Here is a 26,353-nt window from a genome sequence, read left to right on the forward strand (position 1 = left end):
GTGTGTGTGTGTGTGTGTGTGTGTGTGTGTGTGTGTGTGTGTGTGTGTGTAGATAAACTTGTCTTTGCAATTCCCTAGTATGTGATGAAACAGCCTGGCGTTGACGCGACTTAAATTTCTGCAGAATGAGGAAGACAGATTAACACATTAACATGTGTGTGTGAATGCATCAGTCTTCCTGATTCTACAGAAATGTAAGTGGCGTCAAGTCCTGTGTCTGTATCAGTGCATCTTCAATGTCTCTATAGAGACAGAGAGGCCTTGTGCGTAATTAGTAATATCAAAGTTCTTCCTGCATAAGTTATGTCACTCCGCCACCATCTTGTTGACGGGAGATGTGTGGGTAGACGCCATCACTTGTGTTACGAATCTTCACCGTTAATTTCTATGGATGTTTACATTACTGACCAATCTCCTCTTCCCTTATAAAATCTCTGGTAATATCCCGTAGCTCAGGGACCCATATTGGTTGAAACGTTGTGTTGAATAAACTGGGAGCAGCAACAGTGTGCGGACCTTCTTTCTTTTCTTTTGGGAACTGTATCTGGCTCTTACTTAACTAGGGTTGCCAACCGTCCCTTGAAAAACGGAATCGTTGCGTCTAGAGATGTACAGGATCCAAGATCCGGCAGGATCTTAAGCAGTGGATCCGGTATCCGGCAGTTACCTAAAAATCAGGATCTGGGGCATCTCTACTTTTTACGTAGCCTAGGCTTTTCAGTCAGTCTTTCACAACCCCAATCGCTGCATGGAGTGAAAGCCCTTTGGAAGCGACCGTTGAAGGCAGTGTGGCAGTAAGCCAATGAGTCTTAAAAATAGTTTGCGCCAATGTAATAAAAATGGCCCACGTGTGCGAGTTGGCTATGTGTTTCAACCCTTTCGTAGGATCCGGTATCCGGTTCCGGATCCGGCAGGATCTTAAGCAGTGGATCCGGTATCCGGCACGATCCTAAAAATCAGGATCCGGTGCATCTCTAGTTGCGTCTGGTATTTGAAGAGTTCAGATGCAAAACCCCCTAACTCCATTTCTGAAGACCTGCACTTCTATATTTTTAGAGAACCCAATTGTTGGTTTGGTATACATTCATGTACTTGATAATACATATAAATAGTTAAATCACATAAATAAAATAAAAAATATGCAATTTTGATAGCTTTTTATTACATAAAATGAATTAAGATTATTTTCTGATCATGGCACTTAGAGGCTTTTGCATCTGAACTCTTCATTTATAAATAAAAGTATGTGATCCATATTGAGCAGAGTTTCCCAAAAGGGGCTTTCAATATGCAGACTCCCGTCCTCCACTTGTGCTTGTGGCCTCACCCCGCCTCCTGCCACCGCCTCCGTGGAGAAAACAACAAAGGGTCTTTCTCAAATGCAAGGCCAGTGTCCTTCCAAGTGTATCAGCCTAATTAGTCACGCCCAGTGATTGGATACTTTTTGGTGAACTCTACAGAATATCCAATCACTGGGTATGACTAATAAAGGGTATCCAATCACTGGGCGTGCCTAATTAGGCTGATACACTTGGAAGGACACTGGCCTTGCATTTGAGAAAGACCCATAGTTTCCCTGCTGTCAGCCTAGTAGCCACAACAACATTTGGCAGACTGTTCTTCATTCAGCATCCCGATTACAAATGAGAAAATGACATTAGAATTTTGCTTTTGCAGGATATTGAAATAATTTTCAGTTGTCAGTGACGTCATCACAAGGTCACAAGCAGGCAAGTGAGCAAGGGAGGAAGGAAGCACGCATATTCAGTTTATTTCCTTGTGCTTGTGGTCACAATGACAAATACAAGATATTGTATATTGTATTGTATTGTATTGGAATCCACCCAGTGAGGTTTTCTTTCCATTATCCAAACTCCCTTCCTCCCCTTTTTGACTCAGTTTAGAGGTTGCTGTAGCCTTAAAAAGGTTCCCAGACACCTTTAGTTGTGTTCTTCTTTTAAGTTAATACAGCTGCCCCAGAAAATCTGGAACCCTCAGAACCCTTCTCTATTCCCACTCCCCTGTTCGTGAAATCAGTGATTCTCAAACTTTTTCAGGCCAAGGACCACTTTGTCCAGGGACAAAATGTTCAGGGACCACCTGTCAACTGAATTGACAGTTGACAGATGCTAAATCGACACTGTTAATTTTGATGCGCATCACTTAGTTTTTATTCACATTTACAAGCCTGTCTTATTGTGGTGAAAATATGACTTCAAACATGTTTGGCTTTGTAATAACGTTACAAATATCCTTCTACTAGCTTGTTTTGGAAAAATCCCCCTGCGGACCACCTGAGCTCTGTCGCAGACCACCAGTGGTCCCCAGACCACACTTTGAGAATCACTGCCCTAAATCAATAAGCGCCCCTCTGGGCTTTGTGAAATCACTTGGTTCTTTGTTTGTCCTGTTCCTGGCAATTCCGTAAGTTTCTCTTGCAAAAAAAAGACAGCACTATAAAAGGCATAAGGTCCAAACGTCCTCACAAACAAAGCAGCACAACGTCCAAATAAAATAAATCTTCACGAATAGAAAGCTGTTGGTCTGTCTGAGGGAGGTGAGTTGCATATTGTCAGCTTGCTAGAAAAACTGCCAAAAAAGTCATTTTTGTGTAAAATTATATTTTAACTGAACTCCCCTACCACTGCTGCAGCGTTCTGTCTTTCTGCCTCGGACATTGGTCAATCAAAACTCTCGTAAGAGTAAAAAAAACCTACCCATCAAACGGTGAAAAAAGTCAAATGAATGACCAAGGACAGAGATAAGGGGGACAATGAGGGCATTAGGTGCCTTGGTACAGGGTGTTGGTTACAGTCCCTGGAGCAATGTGGGGTTAGGTGCCTTGGTGCAGGGTATTGGTTACAGTCCCTGGAGCAATGTGGGGTTAGGTGCCTTGGTGCAGGGTATTGGTTACAGTCCCTGGAGCAATGTGGGGTTAGGTGTCTTGGTACAGGGTATTGGTTACAGTCCCTGGAGCAATGTGGGGCTATAGGTGTCTTGGTACAGGGTATTGGTTACAGTCCCAGGAGCAATGTGAGGTTAGGTGCCTTGGTACAGGGTATTGGTTACAGTCCCAGGAGCAATGTGGGGCTATAGGTGCCTTGGTACAGGGTATTGGTTACAGTCCCTGGAGCAATGTGGGGTTAGGTGCCTTGGTACAGGGTATTGGTTACAGTCCCTGGAGCAATGTGGGGTTAGGTGCCTTGGTACAGGTACAGTGCAGTGCAGTTTGAATAGATAGGCTACAACTGACACCATTGGGTATGGCTTCGTATCCCAAATGATACACAGTCGTACTCGTAACACCCAAGACACCTCTTCTTATTATTATTCTCGTTCATGTAGGTGTATGTTTGGGCCACTTTGAGGTGGTCGCCATGTTTCAATTCCAGATTTGATTTACAGCATCAACATCGAGTGGTAGCTGCGCCTAGAATAAAGCTCCGCAAAATAAAACATTTAGACTTTACTGACAATCATTATTCATTATTCTCTCATTTATATCGTTTAATTATCATTGAGACTTTAACATCAGTGAGACATGGACTTTTTAACCCTTTGGTGTTCAGATGAAATGTGGCACAGCTGAATTATGCATGATTTTGTCAAGGTTTTCACACATTTTGTGTGTGTGTGTGTGTGCGTGTATGTGTATGTGTATGTGTATGTGTATGTGTATGTGTGTGTGTGTGTAGTAAGAATGTGTGAGAGTTGTGTCATGTCCACAAATACGTAGATATAGGCGCCTGTACTGCTTTTCAGGAAGTAGAGACTAATAGTCACTCACACAGACTCAGACACTCAGACACTCAGATACGCATTTTGGATCAAAGGACTGAAGCAAGCGTGTGCTCTCCTGTGTGTGCTGTCCTGTGTATACTGTGTGTGTGTGAGCAGGTGTGTGTATCTCCATCTGTGTGTGTGTGTGTGTGTGTGTGTGAGGAGGTGTGTGTATCTATCTGTGTGTGTGTGTGTGTGTGTGTGTGTGTGTGTGTGTGTGTGTGTGTGTGTGTGTGTGTGTGTGTGTGTGTGTGTTGTGTGTGTGTGTGTGTGTGTGTGTGTGTGTGTGTGCTGTCCTGTGTATACGTGTGTGTGTGAGGAGGTGTGTGTATCTCCATCATCAGTGTGTTATTCTCCACCATGAAAAGTGTGTTGGGACTCCTGCTGCTGCTGTTTGCTGCACCCTCATACGGTAGGTAAAATTTTTAAAAGTGTGTGTGTGTGTGTGTGTGTGTGTGTGTGTGTGTGTGTGTGTGTGTGTGTGTGTGTGTGTGTGTGTGTGTGTGTGTGTGTGTGTGTGTGCGTGTGTGTTTATCCACCCCACATCCAACTAATCAGATTGGCAAAGAATTTTATTTGCCCAACTGATATATGCACCACTGAGTAGCCTACTTCTGCTTGCAAGAGGTATTGAACGCTTTAGTTATTTTAAGTGAAACTCATTTGCCACCTTGTCTTACATGTGATGTACCTAACTAAATTGACAGGCAACTTAATTCAGTTGAACATATGTTTTACTCTTTATTTTCATTTGGAACCAGAAAACAGGCAGAGCAACCCCTTGACAGACAAGTAAATGCTTTTTAACAATTAGCCTACATTATTTCTATAAACCTGTGCCAGGGGAAACATGTAAGAGTGAAAATTAGATGGTCTCTCACCTCTCCTCAGGTGTGCACTCAGCCTGGCGTGAAGGTAACAATTGCTGCTTGTAAATTGATTCTGGTTGACATGCTAATTGATGGGTTATTTTACCAATTCCGATCAATTACAATTTAAACCTGAGAGAGTCCTCTCTAACAAGTGTCTTAACTTTCTAAGGAGACAAATCCTCTTGACCCATTTTAGCCTATAAGCCCTTTTAGGGAAAAGGTGCCCTCTGCCTATTAAAACCTGAATAGCTCAGCCTCTGAAGCACATAAAACATGAAGGTAACACTTTATTTTAGGGATACATAATAATAATAATAATAATAATAATAATAATAATAATAATAATAATAATAATAATAATAATAATAATTGTATTTGTATAGCACTGTGTCATACAAGGCATGTAACTCAAAGTGCTTAACAAATGGGAAAAAAACATCATTGTTAGAGAGGAAGGCAGAGGAAGAAGAGATAGACAGAGATTGTAGAGTCATAAGGTCAACGTAGGTTAGGACCAGGATTCTTAGATGCGTAAGGTCCATAGTGGCTGGGCCTATCATAAGTCATAGATAGTCACACATCTATCAGCACTAATACATACAATATTAATGTCTGTGTAAGTAACTTGTAAGGCATGTACTAAGCAAAATCAGACAGTTGTTAAGCATGTAGGCCTATTCAAAAATGTCTTGTTCATGCCCAATTAGGGATTTGTTACCAATATAACCTTAGTAAGGACCAGTAAGCCATCTTTCTATTTATTAGTAAATAGCAAGTGGCAGAATACATCTGTCTGATGTTGCTTAGTACACACCTTACAAGTTACTTAGGCCTACACAGGCATTAATATTGTATGTATGCGTGCTAATTGGTGTATCCCTAAAATAAAGTGTTACCAAGCATTAGAATGTGTTCATTCAGCTCTAACACACCCACACATTTAATTTAAAAAAGCTAACATCTCAAAAGCCTGAATGCAACGTATATGTGCTCCAGGCTAAAATGGGTTAATATGAGAATAAAATCGAGAGTGAAAGTAAAGGAAGAAGATAAGAGAAGAAAGAGGTAAAGAGGGGTCGGCAGATTCCCTTTTTATACACTCTTAAAATGAATGTGTTGGAAATCAGCACATCTTTTGTGTAAATGCAATTTCAACAAATGTTGTGTTATATTTCAGAAATGTTTAACACAAAAAGCGCAGAAATAACCAACACATTAAATTACACAGAATGTGTTAATATTAACAAAAGTTATGTTGTTCCATTCTGGACATGGAGATGTGCTAAAAAACAACACAAGTTGTGTTATTTTCAACACATGCGTTTTAAGAGTGTATGGTAAAACGGTCAGCCTTGTCTCCGCCCAACTCAGTTCATTGGTTGATGACAGTTTGGATGAACTCTTTTCCTCCTCAGCCCGACAAGTTTCGGGTCCTTTGCCCATCAGTCAGGCTGGAGCGCACAAAGTTCCTTCAGTTGATGAGCTGCAGTCTACATTACGTCACAGTCCTTATGGAACCAACTTCTGTTGTCCTCTTTCCCCCTCTTGTGGCCAAACTGAGGGAGTGTAGATGCAGCCCGGCACAACAGGATCCCAACCACGGCTATGCCACGATGTGAGAGAGAAACAGCGTTTTCACACCTGGTCCCTTTCAGCCGCCTAAGCAAACTCAGAGTAGTGACTCAGCATTTTTTCCGCATATGTGAACGCTCCAAAGCGTACCCAGACCCCTCGGAAGTGAACCGCACTGAGACCTTGGTTGACGTGGTCTCAGTTCGGACCACTTACATGAGTTCTGACAAGTTACACTTGTGCAGGTGTAATCACTTACAGTTTTTCTCGTTTGGCTACACACAATTTCTGATACTTCACACACAATTCTGGAAACATTCTCACCCATTTCCCAAATGTCACTGAACAATAAACACAATTCCTTCTTTACACTCACATTTCAGTTTTAAAACACACTATTTTCAAAACACTACACACAATTCTCTGGATTAGACACAATTTTCATGAAGAAAATTCCTGGTTGTCGCATGGAACATACTGTCATTCAAAATACTAAAATCAACTGCCATACTAAGTTCACTTCCTCATCACATGGGCAAACTCTCTTCATATCTGTTTACAATCTAAAATCATCATCCCATAAGGACACACATTGCATGTGATATTGATGTAACCATGAGTGGATGCAGTGAGAATACACATTTTGTTTAGTTTTTGAACTCCAAAATTTGTTACAAGAGGTTACCCAATATTTTACAATAAATTAGTGCACTTTTTTAAATGTCAGAAAAATATGTAAAATATACACACATCTGTGTACTCCGAGACTAAAAACAATATTGCAATATTTTACTACAGAAAATACCCTCTTTAGTAAGTAGAACATTGAAGAAAATAAGTTTCTACTGTGTGTCAAGTTGAGTATAGAGTTTTACCTTGTGCATATTAGTGTTCAATGGTTCATATAAGAGTGTATTAACACATTGACTACCAAATCACGGGGAAACCCGTTTTTACTTCCCATGCGTTGGCTCGCGTTCAAAGTTGCAGCTGGGGTGACCAATATTTATTTTATTGTGCGTAAATGGCAGATCAAAGATTCCACTGACTAACATTAACTTATCAATTTTGACAAATATGTTTTATGTTATATAAGTTATTTATCAGCCACGTTTCTGCGGCACCCCTGAGGGGGGCCTGCGGCACCCCAGGGTGCCCCGGCACCCCTGTTGAGAAACACTGGTCTAGCCACCCACTGTTCCCAGACTGTTCCATTTTGTGGAAAAGAACCAAAAAAAACCCACTGTTCTAATCCAACATTCCTCACTCACACTCTCTCTCTCTCTCTCTCTCTCTCTCTGCAGGGCTGGAGTCTTTCTGTGATGCTACTCAGGATGCTAGTGTGTGTTATGGGGCTCTGGGAGGACCTGTGATGCTGCAGCTGATGAGGAAAACCAGAGGATATTTCCTGCGGTTATGGAATGAAGAGGGCCCTATTTTTAGTAATAGTAGGAGAGGAGTGATGACCACCAGCCGGTTCCCCCAGGGGAGGTGGCAGGTTGTAGCTGGAAATGGCAACCTGATCATCAACCCTGCAGAGAGTCGCGACTCAGGAACATACACAGTGAAGATCCAGAAGGAGACTGGGGATATGTGGGAAGCAGTTGCGGAACACACAGTCCAGCTGCTGGTGGAAGGTCATTTTCTCTACATTTTTCAGAACATTACACGCACACACACACACACACACACACACACACACACACACACACACACACACACACACACACACACACACACACACACACACACACACACACACACACACACACACACACACACCTTCAAGTCAGGCTCATTCAATACATAAACGCCACCACCATATTATTGATATCATTGATTGATTGATTGATTGATTGATTGATTGATGGATTGATTGATTGATTGATTGATTGATTGATTGATTGATTGATTGATTGATTGATTGATTGATTGATTGATTGATTGATTGATATCTATGTCTATCTCAATGTCTATGTTCCCAATTGAACTTTGTGAACATTTGATGGGTATTTAGTTGTTCTTTGCGGACAGAAATGATACCTTTGAATAGTCACCATATATTAGAGAGTACTAGGAATAAAGGATGTTGTGTGCATTTAAAAGCCTCATACTTGTAGTGCCAGAACTTTGTAAACACAAATAATTAGTAAAACACACATCTCAATGAAAGATGATTTCACACACACATGCACAAAGTGTATCGGAATGTTTGTGGACACAGCAGTATAATAATTGTGCTGTGCTATATGCTAACTGTGCTAGTGTACTTTGGGAGCATGGACAAGCGCATCAGTTTTACGGTATATGGAAACGTTTCTAATCGCTGTTGCTATTATGGGCAGTCATGGGTGAGCGGTTAGGGCGTCAGACTTGCATCCCAGAGGTTGCCGGTTCGACTCCCAACCCGCCAGGTTGGTGGGGGGAGTAATCAACCAGTGCTCTCCCCCATCCTCCTCCATGACTGAGGTACCCTGAGCATGGTACCGTCCCACCGCACTGCTCCCCATGGGGCGCCACTGAGGGCTGCCCCCTTGCACGGGTGAGGCATAAATGCAATTTTGTTGTGTGCAGTGTGCAGTGTTCACTTGTGTGCTGTGGAGTGCTGTGTCACAATGACAATGGGAGTTGGAGTTTCCCAATGGGCTTTCACTTTTTCTTTCTTTCACTATTATTTTATGTTGGGTCAGCATCTTCATGACAGCATGGTCAGTTGCTTTTTTATGACATGCGTTATATTAAAGGACCACTTAAGTCAATTTGAACATGCTGTTGTATTGCTCACGTTACCGTTGACTTTTCAGTACCTGGTGATGCCACATTTTTCGGCTCAGCTCTTTCTGAGATCAGATCTATTCGAATGGGGGCAGCGTTTGTTACCATTAAAAAACAAACAAAAAAAAGAACGGTACCGCTGTTTGCTTGTTGTCTGCTGATGCTGCATAACCTTTTGGATATTTTTGGGAGTGAATAAAATGTTTTTTTTTGTTTTTAATATAAACAAACCGCTGACCCCATTACAATGACCAGGATCTTGGAAAAGGCTGAAGAATGGAAAAAAAAACCTCAGGTACTGACAAGTCCAGGTTAGTGTGAGCATTACAACTGCATGTTGAAATTGACTGAAGTTATCCTTTAACACTCAGGCATAATAACACATTATGTCAAGTTATCATTAATGTTGCTTTAAATTTGATATCGTTGCGGAAAGCTGGCTGTTATTACCACTAGCTGTCATGGGGCTTGCTCAGAATAAACACATTTTACTTCCCAACATTTATCGTACCTGACAACGAGATCATTCAAATTGTTTGATTGCATTTTTCATTGTGGGCTTCGGAACCGTCTAAATCAGTGGTACTTAACCTGGGGTGCGGGCACCCCCTGGGGGTGCACCAGAAATTTCAGGGGGTGCGGGGAATTTTGTTTGTGTTCAGGGTGTGACTAAAATTCTGGCTGAAAACAAGATAATTAAAACATGTTTTGATCCCCATGAAAAGTCATTAGGGTATTGCTTAATGTCTTAAGCAAGAATCATTGTAATTAATCACTTAAATATTTTTTCATGCATATACACGTGGAGAAGTTTGGGTTGGGGGTGCGCAACTCGTCCTGGGCGCAGGTAAGGGGGTGCTTCAAGAAAAAAAGGTTAAGAACCACTTCTCTAAACTTGTTGGATAGCGGCCATCTGCTTCACAAATCCCCTTCAAATCTATACATGGGTTTCAACAGCCCTGGCTGATGCTGCACACCCCTGCGCACTCTTCAACCTCTGATTGAACCTCTCGCCAATCGTATTTGCTCCCAGGGGCTGTCCAGTCACTTGTGGTCATTTTGCGAGGCTGAAAGTCGAAATTCGACTAGGCCAATCAAATCGTGAAAAATGGGATCTGAGGCCATTCTACATGGTGAAGACACTGTATTAGAGCACTTCTTGTATGTGTATAACAAGATCACAGCCGTTAAATGTTATTTTACATCAAAGCACACTTGTCATTAACTCAAGTAGACACTTTGTTGTGCAGCCGTCAGCTGCACGCAATTTTGCTGGGTTTGGAGCTGGACCCAAGGGAATTCTGGAAAAATGTCATCCTCAAGTCTGGGAGTCTGAAGCCTAAAAGCTATGCTGTATGTGGATGAACAGTTTTGAGTATGAGTTGAAAAAGAAAAAAATACCAAGGCACTCTCATCTATCAAAAGTAAAAATCCTTTTTAAGGTTTATTGTAACCAAGCCATGCAATAAAGGCTTTTTACTTTTGATAGATGATAGTGCCTTGGTATTTTTTCCTTTTCAACTTCTACATTTGCCCATCCAAGAGCACCTCAAAGAGCACCTTTTTTGAGTCCGGAAAGCGCTCTTACAACAAAGACTTTTTGTGAGCTTTGAGAATGAGTATGGTGGCTGTAGCATCATTATATGGGGCTACCTTGGTGCCTCAGGCCCTGTCATTTTGCTATTATTAATGGAACAATGAACTCTGAAGTTTATTGAGATATTTTACAGAAAAACGTAAGGTAATCTGTCACACAGTTGAAGAACACAAGAGGGTGGGTGCTGAAATGGGACAACAACAATCATTATCTTAGAAACAAATCGACTTTAGAATGGCTTCATAACAATGAAATACATATTCTGGAATAGCCCAGTCAAAGTCCTGACAAAAACAATTGGCATGAAGTGAAAAAAGCTATTCACTCCAGACATCCCAGAAACCTTGCTGAAGAGGGGCAGTTTTCTAAAGAAGAGGGAGACTAGATACATCCAGATTGTTTTGTTAATCTTATCTGCCACTACAGGAGACGTCTGGTTAGGGTTATTGCGAATGTGGGTTAAAACCTATTGAATGAAAGGGTGTACTTACTTACATATACCTTGCTGTCCTGTGAATGTTTACATCTCATGGCCAATGAAAATATGATAACATGTAAATGTTTGGGTTGAATTAGTTAAAGCAGACTCTGTTTGTTCCTTCTTGTGATTTCCAGGAAGATCAGACCATGTTTATGACCAATTTTGATGGAAATATAAGAAATTTCAAAGGGGTGTACAAACCTTTTCCTATGGTTGTACAAGTGAGTAAGGTCTTTCTTTTCCCCTAAAAGGGACAGATCCGTGTCTAACAGGCTTGTAAGAAATTCCGAATTGAATGAATTTCAATTCAAAGTAATGCCATAATACGAACACTAGGTGGTGTCATTACCTTGAATTTCTTTTAATTTAATCTACACCACCCATTGAAAGTACATAGAACACCACCACCTAGTGTTCGTATTATGGCATTACTCTGAATTGAAATTCATTCAATTCGGAATTTTGTACAAGCCAGGGGTGAGTTTCTCAAAAGAGAAATTGTTAGCCTGTTAGCAACTTCGGTAGTTGCCAATGGGAAAATGCATTGAAAACAACAAAGTAGCTAATGTAGTAAGCAGCTTTGGTTTTGAGAAATTCAAACCTGGTGTCCAAACAGTCTAATGCCCGGTGTCTAGTTATGCGAATGGCAGCATTGATGATGACTTTCTAATTTCAGACCGTTCACTTTTACAGCCCCTGTGTCTCACCAGGACCTGTCACTCAGCTGCTCAGCCTATGGGGAGAGGAGGGCCAGGTGCTCGTCCAATGGGGACAGTCCTCAGTTCAGCTGGTCTCTGGATGGGCGGGCTCTGAGTGAGGTGAGTGTTATGAGTATGATCCTTGTTGATCCCACACAAAGTAAAATGACATACTATTATTATTATTATTATTATTATTATTATTATTATTATATAGTATTATTATTATTATTATTATTATTATTATTATTATTATTATTATATAGTATAATTAATATTATTATTATCATTATTATTATTATTATTATTATTATTATTATTATATAGTATTTTAGAGAAAAAAGGGAGGTAGTACTCTTGAATAATAATAATAATACTTTCGTTTTATTTAGCGCCTTTCAGAACACCCAAGGTCGCTTCACAGGGTATCGTGTAGGGAAGTGTGAGTGTGTGTATGCGTCAGTGCGTGAGTGTGTGAATGCATGTAAGTGAATGTGCTTGTGAATGACTACCACTTTCTGTGTTCTTATTGTTGGGGTCAGTAACTTTACTAATGCTGTTGGGGTCAGTAACTTTACTAATGCTGCACTAATTGTGTTCTTATTGTTGGGCTCAGTAACTTTACTAATGCTGTACTAATAACGGCTCATAATGATTGATCCGGCCAGGTGTACCCAGACGCCTCAAGCCAGACTGACTCCACATCAGCCGTGCTGACACTTCCAGAGGTCATCAGAGGTGATCAGGGGTCATCAGAGGTCATCAGAGGTCACCTGACCTGCTCAGCCTTTAACAATGTCAGCAGCATCAACACCACACAGCCACTACCCTCCTGCACCAGTAAGGACACTTGGATGTGTGTGTGAGTGTGTGTGAGTGTGTGTGTGTGTGTGTGTGTGTGTGTGTGTGTGTGTGTGTTTGTGTGTGTGTGTGTGTGTGTAACACTGACCAATGGTTGATATACACAGTATATAAAGAGGTGTGTCTCTAAGTCTTATTATAATGATGGTTGTGTGTGTGTGTGTGTGTGTGTGTGTGTGTTTGTGTATCAGCCACCCTGTCACCAATGACGATGCCCACCACCACCCTGGCAACCACCCTAGAAAACAACCCAGCAACCACCTTGGCGACCACCCACCAATCAGGACCTTCAGATGAGGTTTCCCTCTGGAGTGAGTCAGGCCTCTCATTACTACCATAGTAACGCCACGTGAATATCTCGTCCCTCCAGGATTTCACTGGGCTTTAATGTCTGATTTTGCTGGACTTTTTCGAAAACGTTGCAGTGAAATAGAAATGAGTCTTGTGCTTGGAGTTTTCTTAAGATATATTTTTGAGCTCTTACTTCTTTATTCTTGAGACAGGACAGTGGGAGAGAGTCGGGGTAGTTAGTGTAGCAGTCTAGTGGCCTACCATTGGGGCCATGGGAGAGAGAGTCGGGGTGGTATCAACCAATGACCAGGGCCGGATTCGAACAGTTAACAGTAATGGGCACTACGGGTCACTTCAGATTACTATCAATGTCACAAGAGACAAGCCGTGCTCTTGGAGTTTAGTTTTTTAATAATATATATTTTTGGGCATTTATTCCTTTATTTTTGAGACAGGACAGTGGGAGAGAGAGTCGGGGAAGGGTCGACAAATGACCAGGGCCGGATTCGAACCCGGGTCGTTGGTGTAGCAGTCCGGGTCGTTGGTGTCGCAGTCCAGTGCCCAACCCTTAGAGCCGTGGCGGGGCCTCTCTTGGAGTTTTTGTTGTTATAGTGAATCAGATTGTGTTTGGTGTGATAAACCACTTAAGTCTTTGATTTTGTCATGATGATGTGACAACATCTGAGATCACATGTAACGAATGCAGCAAAATAGATGTGGAAGGTAGTTAAGTTGTGTGTGTGTGTGTGTGCGTGTGTGTAGGTATTTCTCCAGTCTTCCTCAGTGTGTGGCTGGCAGAGATTATTGTGCTCGCATCGCTGCATTTGGGGAGCTGTTACCTCCACATGAGACACAAGAGGGCACACACTGCACTGCAGGTAACAACACACACACACACACACACACACACACACACACACACACACACGAGTGATTCTCTAATTCGCCTACACTTTTAAGTCCGTGGATTTTATTTGGCAATTCCACTAACTATTAACTGCATCCAATGATGTTTTGGACATTAGAAAACATTTATCTTTCATATAATACAGAAAGTGTAGACATAGCATTATTTCCCTCAGCAAGAATGAATATTTAATACTGGTTTTGGGCGTTTTCATGCCGTCCTGTTTTCCAAATGTCAGATTCAGTCTTCATATTAGCATGTAAAGAAACTTGTTTTGCCCAAGACGATTGCAAATGTTGATTCACAGTAATCATCACAATATGACAAAACTGTCAGAAAGACCACTGTCCTTTCCATTATACATGAAATTTGCCATTTTGTGTGTGTCCACGAAAACTGTGTTAACCGTGTCACGGTCTGAAACCTCCTCCATAAATCAGTAATGGTTTGGTCTTAGGCCATACGAATAACATCACGTGATGTCATAACCTCTTTGGCAGGATACGGGAAGACTTTTTGGTAAATTTTGAGCTCCATCCTTCCATAATTTAATCCATTCTTTTTCATGTTCTCATAGCGGGAAAATTGCCTGTCAACGGTGTTATCAACATATTCATAAGAATCTGAATTAGAAATCACATGTAGAAAAACACAGATAAAGCATACAGATACATTAATTGATTAAGGTGTTGTGGTGGAACTTCTGAGGTCCTCAGTTAGCACAACACCATAAAAATGGCTGAAATGTCAACGGTGTTACCGTCAATGGTGTTACAATTAAGTATGACAGTCAGGGTTGCCAGATGAGGCTGATGATTTCCAGCCCAAAAAATGATCAAAATCCACCCTAAAAACCCGCCCAATTCTATTGATTTATATGGCAATGGGAAGGTTTTTCTGATAGATGCCATTTTTACCCCCACACGGCCATCCTAAGTAGCCCAATTGGGCGGGAACCAGCCCAATCTGGCAACACTGATGACAGTTGAGGAGGAGTATGTTTTTGCCAATTTATATCCATATTGACAGACAAACAAACAAAATAATTTGTGTTCTAGGGAGATGGGTTTGTCTGCTCTGTTTTTTTCTCCTAAAAAAGTGCCGACTTGTTCCCCTGCACTGTTGACCGTAACACAGTTGAGTTACACCGTTGACTGTTTTGAAAGTGTTTTTGCGCTATTGATCCCTTATGTGTTGGAAAAATCCTATGAACATACACTAGGGATTATCTCTGGAGAAGGAAGTCTTGTGTAAGGAGGGTGACTATATTCAAATCAGACGTTACAGGGATTTATGATGAAAAATGAGTCTGTCTGTATCACAGTGACTCATAAAATCCTACTTATGAAGCTCAACAATCACATTTTCTATATCAGTTGCACAGATTAATGACAACATTACTGCTAAGGGACATAAGCACTTTCAAACATATATTGTTTCAACTCTGTAGTATTTTTATATATGTTTGAAATGACATAGTATTTGTCCATAACACTGTTGACAAAATAATTAAGCAAATGTTTGCTTTCATTAGAGTATTTATCAAATGATTTAAGATTAAGCTTGGCAATTTGTTTGTTTGGAAACTTAAATATATACACTATGTTAACATCTAGGTCATTTAGTTGAAAAAAAATACTGATAATTGACATTTTGCTTTTGCCAAAAGCGTAGGGAAATCGTAGAATCACTCACACACACACACACACACACACACACACACACACACACACTGCAGTGCAGGTAACAAGGCACACACAGACGAATGCCAACAAGCAGAGATTGGCGTAGAACGTTATTAAAGCTCCCTCCGTATGCCCAATACAGTATTAGTAGCGCAGACGGAGCCATCAGACTGGACCTTACTGTATGGTCAGTAGTATTGTGTGCCTCCTATGCCCCGAAATACACATGAAATTAATTGTATTAAAGTTTAGTTTAGTTTATTTAGTTTAGTTCAACAGGGACCATGCACAATACACATTGATTACAGAAGTAAAAAGATGGCTTGTGCCAGATTATAGCTATATAGCTAATTTCCATCTGCAGTCCCTGGACAGGTAAAACAAATATTAAAATACAATAACATAGACAAGATATAAACAAGTAAGCACATCCATAGGCCATAGGTCAACACACACACACACACACACACACACACACACACACACACACACACACACACACACACACACACACACACACACACACACACACACACACACACACACACACACACACACAAAGCTAAGCTTCTTGCATTAGAACATGTTCATCCAGCTCCAACATACCAACTTTTTTCATTTAAAAAATGTCAAATTTCAGGATCCTAAAGCTACTTCCTGCAACAAGCCGCGGGCCCCCTAGCACCCCCTCGTGGCCCCGGCCCCGACGTTGAGAACCTGGGAGTCAGGCATTTCCTCTGCTATGGACTGGACTCCTCTTCCTATTCTATTGTGTACTAGGACTGTAACGAGATACTCAACTTGCGATTTGGTTCTTATCACAATCTTTGACAAACGGCTTGATGCACCCCATGACTTTTTAAATGTATATGTTTAATTTTTTTTAAACTATTTTTAGAATTCTTGCACACCTCCTATTGCCAGGTGCATAGGAGTGGAACTACTGGGTCACCAACGTAGACGTCTAATGACCTTTTTCAAGCAATTGCATTAGACCGAAACATCGCAAGTAAAAGCTCTATAAATGTGAATTGCTTAAAGAAGGTTTTTTGCCAACATTATTATTAACAGAATCTTGAAAGCACTGGCGCTGCGACAGCACTGTGACTCTGTGTATCGTGATTTCGCGGTACGATACAATATCGTTACAGGCAGCGCTACTGTGTACGGTTAACAAGTTCTCATTCATTTGATCTGTTTGTTATCCATTTGTACATTCATACCATCTATTTATTTCTCCATTTTCTCAGTTCATTTGATCTAGTCATGGGTGAGCGGTTAGGGCGTCAGACTTGCATCCCAGAGGTTGCCGGTTCGACTCCCGACCCGCCAGGTTGGTGGGGGGAGTAATCAACCAGTGCTCTCCCCCATCCTCCTCCATGCTCAGGGTACCGTCCCACCGCACTGCTCCCCATGGGGCGCCACTGAGGGCTGCCCCCTTGCGCGGGTGAGGCATAAATGCAATTTCGTTGTGTGCAGTGTTCACTTGTGTGCTGTCGAGTGCTGTGTCACAATGACAATGGGAGTTGGAGTTTCCCAATGGGCTTTCGCTTTCACTTTAGTTAGTATTTACCATCTTCATTTCCTTTGATTGTTTGTTTTCTTCAAGATAATAATAACATGCATTAAAAACATGCAATATAATATCATGGTATCTGCTGTGGTTGATTTTTAACATGCAGTGAAACAATGATTTTCATTGGATAAGCACATATCTCGGTCTCTGTCTGACACCTGTGATTAGACTCACGTACATTCTTTGTGGAGAGCAACGTCATTGTTATTGAAATGGTTTCGCATTGCAATATCATCTTTATTTAAATGGCTTCAGTCTTATTCACATTGCAGACATTATAATATAATTATATATTCACATTTGCATCATCTTTGCATCTTAAAATCCCATTTAATTACATGTACAGTTGCTGCACCACACACAAACACCTTTTAAGGAGGGGACTTTAGGCTATTGGACTGAGATGAACATAGTTGAGGAGAGGAGAGGGGAGAAGAGAGGAGAGAGGAGAAGAGAGAGGAGAGGAGGAGAGAGGAGAGGAGAGGAAAGGAGAAGAGAGGAAGGAGAGGAGAGAAGGAGAGATGGTGGAGGGGAGAGGAAAGGAGATGAGAAAGTAGAGGAGAGTGGATGCTGAGAGGAGAGGAGATGAGGAGGTGAATGAAGAGAGGAGGAGAGGAGAGGAGAGGCGATGAGGAGGTGAATGAAGAGAGGAGGAGAGGAGAGGCGATGGATGACAAGATTCATTTGACTGTGTCTGCTGTTCCAAAGCAGCTATACCAACCCCCCTCTCCATTTCACAGCTACAGTTCATGATGTAGCCTACATCCCTATTACTTTGCATACCACATCTACGCACCTACGCATGCACACGCACACACACACACACACCTATGTCACAGTCGTGTTAAAGTGCTGAGTGTGTGTGTGTGTGTTGTTTAAGTGCTTAGCACTCTTTAAGACCTGAAACATTGATCAAACATGTCAGTCAGATACGCAAATGAAAAAAAAATCAAACATGTCGATCAATTTGTTAATCAACCAATTTGTGCAGAATGGAAACACACACTATTCCAGCACTGACAGATGGAAACAAACAAACGAAAAAAACATTCAAATACCTTTTAGCAACCAGTCAAAACTTTGAAATGAAATGAACAAAACAAAAACAAATTAAGCCGCAAATCCCAACACACAGACAGGCAGACAGACAGACACTCAGGGTGCGTTGCAATATGCGCCCTTGCCTCCTCCACTTGCCTCCTCCACTTGCTTCTCGTCATGATGACATCACTGACAACAGCATTATATATCAATATCTTGCAAAAGCTCAATTGTAAAGTCTTTTTCTCATTTGCAATTGGGATGGTAAATGAAAAACAGTTCCTCAAAAGTTGTTGTGGCTAGGCTGACAGCTGGGAAACTTATCGTTTTCTCCACGGAGGAGTGGCCAGGAGGCGGGACGAGGAGACAAGCGCAAGTGGAGGAGGCAAGGTCGCATATTAAAACGCACTCTCAGCCAGCCAGACATGACTGGCCCTCCACACAGTACGGGTGTGAGTCAAGATAGCTCCTCTTGTCCTTCCCTGATGCTGATACGAATCGTGACGTCATGACAGTGTAACAACTTGAAAGGTCATTATCTCTCTCTTACCCCCCTTTACATTGTATGCCTCACATTCACACACACACACACACTCACATTCATACACCGGTAACAGTGCCTGCCACACAGGGCACCATTCTGCCACAGGAGCTACTTGGGGTTGAGTTTAAGTTTTGTCAGGCAGAGCGGGTCTCGAACTTGCAACCATTTGGTTCCCGAACGGTTCCTCTACAACAGTGTTTCTCAACTGGTGGGTCGCGACCCAAAAGTGGGTCGCGGAGGGGTCATGGGTGGGTCACGGAGCCTTGGTGTAAAAAAAAAAAAAGTAATTCTAAAAAATAAAAAAAAATTCCAACTTTTCCTGCAACAATTTACAACTTTTATTTTGATAGGCTAGTGAACTCCGTGTCATCTGTTGTCATAGATACAATCTGAATTTTTATGCGAGATAGATAGCGTGCAACCAGTCATTCGAGTCTTGGTTACATTTTGAGAATTGCATTGAATAGACTTGAACGCTAAAAAAATTGGGTCGCGACCGAATGAGAGTGGAAAATGGTGGGTCCCAAGACTGTTCCAGTTGAGAACCACTGCTCTACAACCTGAGCCACCACTGGCTTCAAAGCGGCACCTTCAGGGGATTTGAGTCAGGCTCGTTGGCGTGACCGTCACAATACAACGACAGCCTTCGTGATGGACTCTCCCTCACAACCCCCCACAGATAAGCTACAGTCCATATCCCAACTCAGGGTTCCCACACCTTTTTCCTGAACAAATTCAAGCACTTTTCAAGCACTTTCAAGCACCAAATTTTCAGTTTTCCAGCACATTTAATTTGTGTTTTTAATTCTACTCAATTTTTGGGTGTTGAATGGCAAATCCGATCTGACATCTCACTCCCTCGGATGTTTGATGTACCTGAACAATTTATTTCTATCATTTGGCTTACTGAGTTTGACATGACACAAATTTCAAGCATTTTCAAGCACTTCACCAAAAATTCAGGCATTTTCACAACCTTGAAAACACATAATTGAATTCAAGCATTTTCAAGGAATTCAAGCACCAGTGGGAACCCTGCCAACTGTCCTCCACCTGTACTGCCACAGATAGGGTACAGTCAGGGCCGCCAGCAACATGAACAGCGGCGCCAGCTGCAGTCCCAGCGCTGCCCAGGAGATGGCGCTGTTCACCACTCAAAAAACACACTCGCTACATTGCACTGATGAGAGGTCACCTGTAGTACAGGTATGCTGCCAGAGCCACGAGGCCAGCAGGCAGCATGAACAGCGGCGCCAGCTGCAGTCCCAGCGCTGCCCAGGAGATGGTGCTGTTCACCACTCAAAAACACACACACACACTCACTCACTACATTGCACTGATGAGAGGTCACCTGTAGTACAGGTATGCTGCTAGAGCCACGAGGCTAGCTGGCAGCATGAACAGCGGCGTGAGCTGCAGTCCCAGCGCTAACCAGGAGATGGCGCTGTTGACCAGCAGCGATGAGGAGATGACAAAGAGACGCGTGATGCCGCTGCCGTGCTTCATCAACACCGACATCATCAGACCAGCCGCAACCTGATGATGAGGACAGAACAGGAGGTGTGAGTGTGATGCGGGAGTGTGTGTGTGTGTGTGTGTGCGTGTGTGTTGAAGAAAGAAAAGGGTGTGTGAGTGTGATGCGTGAGTGTGTGTTGAAGAAAGAAAAGGCTGTGTGAGTGTGGTGCGGGAGTGTGTGTGAGGGAGTGTGTGTGTTGAAGAAAGAAAAGGGTGTGTGAGTTTGTTTGCGTGAGTGTGTGTGCGTATGTTGAAGAAAGAAAAGGGTGGTGAGTGTGTTTGCGTGAGTGTGTGTGTGTGTGCGTGAGTGATGAAGAAAGAAAAGGGTGTGTGTGTGTGTGTGCGTGTGTGTTGAAGAAAGAAAAGGGTGTGTGAGTGTGATGCGTGAGTGTGTGTGTGTTGTAAGAGACACGCTGCAATCGAATAACAATTATAATCATAATCATCATAATAATTATAATAATAATACATTTCATGTGGAGCGCCTTTCAAGACACTCAAGGACACTTTACAGCTGTGGTCACCAACCTTATTATGCCTGAGATCCCCAACCTCTGATTCCCAACCTCTGAGATCCCCAACCTCTGCCTAGATGGCAAGCAAGATCTACCTCTTGGAGCGTTGACAGAAATAAAAATCCAGTCAAGACTGAGTCGAGCCGAGGCTTTCAATTTAGCCTTATTTTAGCTGAATTAGATTGTTATCAATATCAGTAGGCCTAATTGTAGTGCTATGGGAGTCAATGTGATGGCTATGATAACTGAACATGGTCATGTAGGCCAGTGTTTCCCAACCAGGGGTACGTGTACCACTAGGGGTACGTGAGCACACCTCAGGGGGTACTCGGAAAAATGTAATAATAACAAATGTATGGAGTGTAGTCACATTGGGATAGAGGAACAGATATAGAGCATGAGTGAAGGGGTACTCATCATGTGACAAAATTGCTTAGGGGGTACGCAGGACAAAAAAAGGTTGGGAAACACTGATGTAGGCTACTGTAGGCCCAGTTAGACAAATACAAAATGGACACCCCCCCCCCAAACATTTTTTGACACTTAATTTTTTTACTTAACTTTATTGTAAATGCTGCTTTCATTTAGTTGGGAAAGCTGATGCTTTTCTTTTCCCTCTTTATATAGAACACATTTCACAATATAATTTCCATTAACACTTACTTTATTTGAATAAAATACCACAGATAGCTAGCCTACTCAGAATAGAGACCCTTTAATTTTCTTTTCTCACGAGTCACTTACACTGACAGGCGCCAGTAGCCTGGCCATCCTGGCCATTACACTCGCAAAACTTTGGTAGGCAACCAGTCCAGTAGGCTACAATCAGGCTACCGGTACCTATCGCGCAGATTTGTCTACTCTAAATGCTTGGTTGGCGCCGATATCTACTCTGCAGCCATATCATTTTCTGCTTGCAGAAGTTTTCCGTTGGACTGACGAAATCGAACGCGCTAAAGCTGACCCTCGTGCGCTGTCCTTCAGCACCAACTTGTCATTAGACGTCCGATTATTTCTAGCTTTCATTGTGTGCTGAGGGTAAAATTCTCGCCATTATTTTTTGTTGTTGCACTGATGTGAGGAATATCGCCAAATAAGATAAGGTGAGACCTTTTTTTTTGGCAATATTAGGCCTATGTCCGTGGAAATAATTGGTGACTGTCCCCTTTTATTTGGCTGCACTGCTTAACAGACTCGTTTGTAAAAAGCTTCTTGCGTTTCGAAAAGGTGCCTCGTCAATAGTGCCTGCGGCTGATGGCACAACAAAATGCAAACTTTTCTTTCACGAGATTAAAAACGAATTCCTCCTGCCATTCTTGATTAACATTTCATGATTTTGGCTTCATCAGAGGTCGATTCCCCGCCACACTTGCATGTGACGGCGCTCGAAGACGATAAGCAGCAGAGTTTTTTTTTTTCTAAGGAAAAGAAGCCTGTGACACGAGGGGAAGGCTGAGCCTATCAGAATGAAATACAGATGCAAATATGAATGGCAATTAGACTGCTACTGCAGTCATTTCAATATTTCTGTAGCCTATAGCCTAATCATCAAATTTATTTCCTCCTGCCCCAAGATCGACTAGGAAAGCCTCCGAGATCGACCAGTCGATCGCGATCGACGGGTTGGTGACCCCTGCTTTACAGAGCAGAATGGCTATAAAAAAATTGTCGACAAGAATTTCCATTGTCGACTAATAGTTTCATTTAGTTCAATGCTTTTTTACTTACTTTACTAATGCTTTATTACTTTATTGAAACCTAAAATTAGACATATGAATTGGACGTTGTACCTTGGTGTAAATAAGCTACTATCATGATTAAAGCTCATTGTGAGCTGTACGCTAGAGGCCGGGAAGGTTTGTTGGAGGTTGGAGCAAGTATTTTTGACTTAGTGACTACAACCGTCTCCAAAAGTGTCCGTCTGTTTGGAATAAGTAATTTGCTAATAACCTGACTTTCAATTCATCACTTGGCTTCAGAAGTCACTCATATGAAAGCTACAACCCTCCCGAATGAAGTTTTATGTACAAAAATAAATTTCATGAACCAAAAAAGATTGACCCTTTAATGAACACAGACAGGGCAGAATATGAAAAAAGAGAAATGGTGCACAAAGTGAAACATGGTAGGGATACAGCTCTTATGAGGAGCTGCATGCATGCTGCAGGTGTTTGAGGGCTCTTATCATTGATTAAATCATGAAGTTAAAAATGTATTGCTCTACAAATAGCAAAGATGTCACCATCTCTCATTGACCTTCATTGATTTTCATTGTGTTGCTTTCCATGATTACAACGACCCTAAACATACACCTAAGGCCAACGTTGATTTTCTGAAGAGGTGAGAGTGATTCAGTGATTAAGAATGACACCCGATCTGCGTGTTCGAAGTGTTTTGAAGTGACTTATCTGCTCATTTTCACATTATGTTCGATAGGCGACAAAACTTTTGTCTTGTGAAAATCTGCCCTGTCTGTGTTCATTAAAGGGTCAATCTTTCTTTGGTTCATGACATTTATTTTTGTATATAAAACTTCATTCGGGAGGGTTGTAGCTTTCATATGAGTGACGCCTGAAGCCAAGTGATTAATTGAAAGTCTGGTTATTAGCTGTTATTCCAAACAGATGGATAGGCGACAACACTTTTGGAGACGGCAGTAGATCTATAAACTAGTCAACAATTAAATGAATCGTTACTTGCAGCCCAAATAAATAATAAAAGCGATTTCTCACCTGTCCGACCACGATGAGCCACACCAGCCCAGAGAAGCCCGTCAGGAAGCCACGCCCACTGTCCTCACTGCTGCTGCTGCTGCTACTGGCTCCGCCCAGGAAGTGGGCGGCAGCATTGATGGCCACGCCCCATCCGTACAGGAAGAGGTTCTGGAGGCTGAGGGGGAGGCGCTGGCCCTTTAGCACGCGCTCAGTAGTGACGGCGGCCAGACCCGACGCGGAGCAATAGAGGAGGAGCAGGAGGAGGCCCCACCAGGAGATGTGGAGGACAGGAGAGGAGCTAGACTACAGAGGAGAGAGGAGAGAGGAGAGAGGAGAGAGGGAAAGAGAGAGAGAGGAGAGAGATACAGTCATGTTATTCAGAAGAGGAGGAGGAGGAGACCCCACCAGGAGATGTGGAGGACAGGAGAAGAGCTAGACTAGAGAGGAGAGAGAGAGGAGAGAGAGAGAGGGAGAGAGGGGAGGAGAGATACAGTCATGTTATTCAGTAGAGGAGGAGGAGGAGGAGGAGCAATAGAGGAGGAGGAGGAGGAGGAGGCCCCACCAGGAGATGTGGAGGACAGGAGAAGAGCTAGACTACAGAGGAGAGAGAGGAGAGAGGAGAGAGATACAGTCATGAGACCCCACCAGGAGATGTGGAGGACAGGAGAAGAGCTAGACTACAGAGGAGAGAGAGGAGAGAGGAGAGAGAGAGGAGAGAGAGAGAGAGAGAGAGAGAGAGAGAGAGAGAGAGAGAGAGAGAGAGAGGAGAGAGAGGAGAGAGAGGAGAGAGAGAGAGAGATAGGAGAGAGGAGAGAGATACAGTCATGTTATTCAGTAGAGGAGGAGGAGGAGGAGGAGGAGACCCCACCAGGAGATGTGGAGGACAGGAGAGGAGCTAGACTGGAGAAGAGAGAGAGGAGAGAGAGAGGAGAGGGGGGGAGAGAGATAATCAATAGAGGAGGAGGAGGAGGAGGAGGAGACCCCACCAGGAGATTTGGAGAACAGGACTGCAACTAGACTAGAGAGGAGAAAGGGGGGGGGAGAGCGAGGGAGAGAGAGACAGGGAGAAAGAGGAAAGAAAGAAAGAAAGAATGAAAGAAAGAGAGAGAACTACACAGCAGAAACACACACACACACACACACACCCTCTCCCGTGTTACCTGTGCCGCGAGGGTGCTGTAGGTGTGTGCTGCGCCGGCCAGTGTGAGCATGCCCAGTGCGAGCCACTGCGGGGGGCGGAGCCTCTTGTCCAGGCAGCAGGAGTAGAACGCGGCGGTGGAGGCGATCTTCAGGTTGCTAAGCAACTGGAAGGTAGAGGGGTCCATGTGCTCCTGCATCAGGACACAGAAGAGACACACACACACACACACACACACACACACACACATCAGGACACAGAAGAGATACACACACACACACACACACAACAGGACACAGAAGAGATACACATACACACACACACACACACACACACACACACATCAGGACACAGAAGAGAGATACAGACACGCGCACACACACACACATCAGGACACTGAAGAGATACACACACACACACACACACACACACACACACACACACACACACACACACACACACACACACAGGCACACACACACACACACGCACGCACACACACACAGAAGAGAGATACTGAGGGAGGAGATTGGGGCGGACAGACAGACAGACAGACAGACAGACAGACAGACAGACAGACAGACAGACAACACACACACACACACACACACACACACCAGGACACAGACGAGAGATACTACTGAGGGAGGAGATCAGGCGGGCGCACACACACGCACACAGACACACACCATTATCCAAACTTCCATCTTAGACTTGCGCTTCGCTGACGCCCATGGACAAAACAATAACATTTCCTCGCTGTAAGCGAAGGCACAATAACTTTTGGGGGACATTTCCCCCATTCAACTTCCCTATTGCTAATGAGAAAAAGACCTTTGACTCTCGCTTTTGCGAGATATTGAAGTTAACTTTTGCGCGATATTGAAGTTAACTTTTGCGAGATATTGAAGTTAACTTTTGCGAGATATTGAAGTTAACTTTTGCGCGATATTGAAGTTAACTTTTGCGTGATATTGAAGTTAACTTTTGCGCGATATTGAAGTTAACTTTTGCGAGATATTGAAGTTAACTTTTGCGAGATATTGAAGTTAACTTTTGCGCGATATTGAAGTTAACTTTTGCGTGATATTGAAGTTAACTTTTGCGCGATATTGAAGTTAACTTTTGCGCGATATTGAAGTTAACTTTTGTTGTTGATGTCGTCTTGCGATGTCAACATGAGGCTGCTAGCACAAGAGAGGACAGGAGATAGATGATGGACAGAACAAGTGCTCAATACAGTCAAGAGAGAAAGACACACACACACACACACACATACACACCTGTGCGTGAACACACACACCTGCGCACGCACACACACACAAAGATACACAAACACAAACTCACACACACACCCCACTTACCTGCATGGTCACCACCAGGTTGTTATTGAGAGCGTAGAGCATAGCGGGCGCCGCGTACGGCAGCACTAGGGCCCAGCGGACGCCCGACACCCCCTCCGAGAGGCCACGCCCGCCCGACACCCCCTCCGAGAGGCCACGCACTCCCGACACCCGCTCGGAGAGCAGCAGCGTCGCCCCGGAGACCAGCAGCTTGGCCAGCTCGATCAGGAGCACGCAGGAGGAGGGGCTAAAGGGAACGCGGCCGTCCGATTGGCTGAGGGCGATGAGTGGCGCGTGGGAGCCGTAGATGAGCACCAATAGGCACAGCAGCGCCGCCCAGCCGGCTCGAAGGACCAGTCGAGACGCCCCGAAGCCGAAGCGGTCGGTGACCCCAAACCAGCGGTCGGTGACCCCAAACCAGAGGTCGGTGACCCCAAACCAGCGGGGG

At 43.2% G+C, this 26,353-nt stretch overlaps 1 protein-coding gene across 1 annotated transcript in view; it reads right to left on the reverse strand.

The window, feature by feature from the left end:
• Positions 1-19,479: 19,479 nt before the first annotated feature.
• slc35a4 (solute carrier family 35 member A4) overlaps positions 19,480-26,353 on the reverse strand; it is a 7,079-nt gene continuing 205 nt past the window's right edge. The window contains exons 1-4 of the mRNA XM_063192905.1: positions 25,927-26,353; positions 24,585-24,755; positions 23,443-23,727; positions 19,480-20,216 (exon numbers count right to left, since the gene is read on the reverse strand). The exon at positions 25,927-26,353 is cut by the window's right edge and continues 205 nt beyond it. Of these exons, the coding sequence (XP_063048975.1) occupies positions 20,028-20,216; positions 23,443-23,727; positions 24,585-24,755; positions 25,927-26,353 (1,072 nt within the window). The 3' untranslated portion in view covers positions 19,480-20,027. The remainder of the gene's footprint in view (positions 20,217-23,442; positions 23,728-24,584; positions 24,756-25,926) is intronic.

The sequence above is a fragment of the Engraulis encrasicolus genome, unplaced genomic scaffold (assembly GCF_034702125.1).
Source record: "Engraulis encrasicolus isolate BLACKSEA-1 unplaced genomic scaffold, IST_EnEncr_1.0 scaffold_26_np1212, whole genome shotgun sequence".
Taxonomy (NCBI): domain Eukaryota; kingdom Metazoa; phylum Chordata; class Actinopteri; order Clupeiformes; family Engraulidae; genus Engraulis; species Engraulis encrasicolus.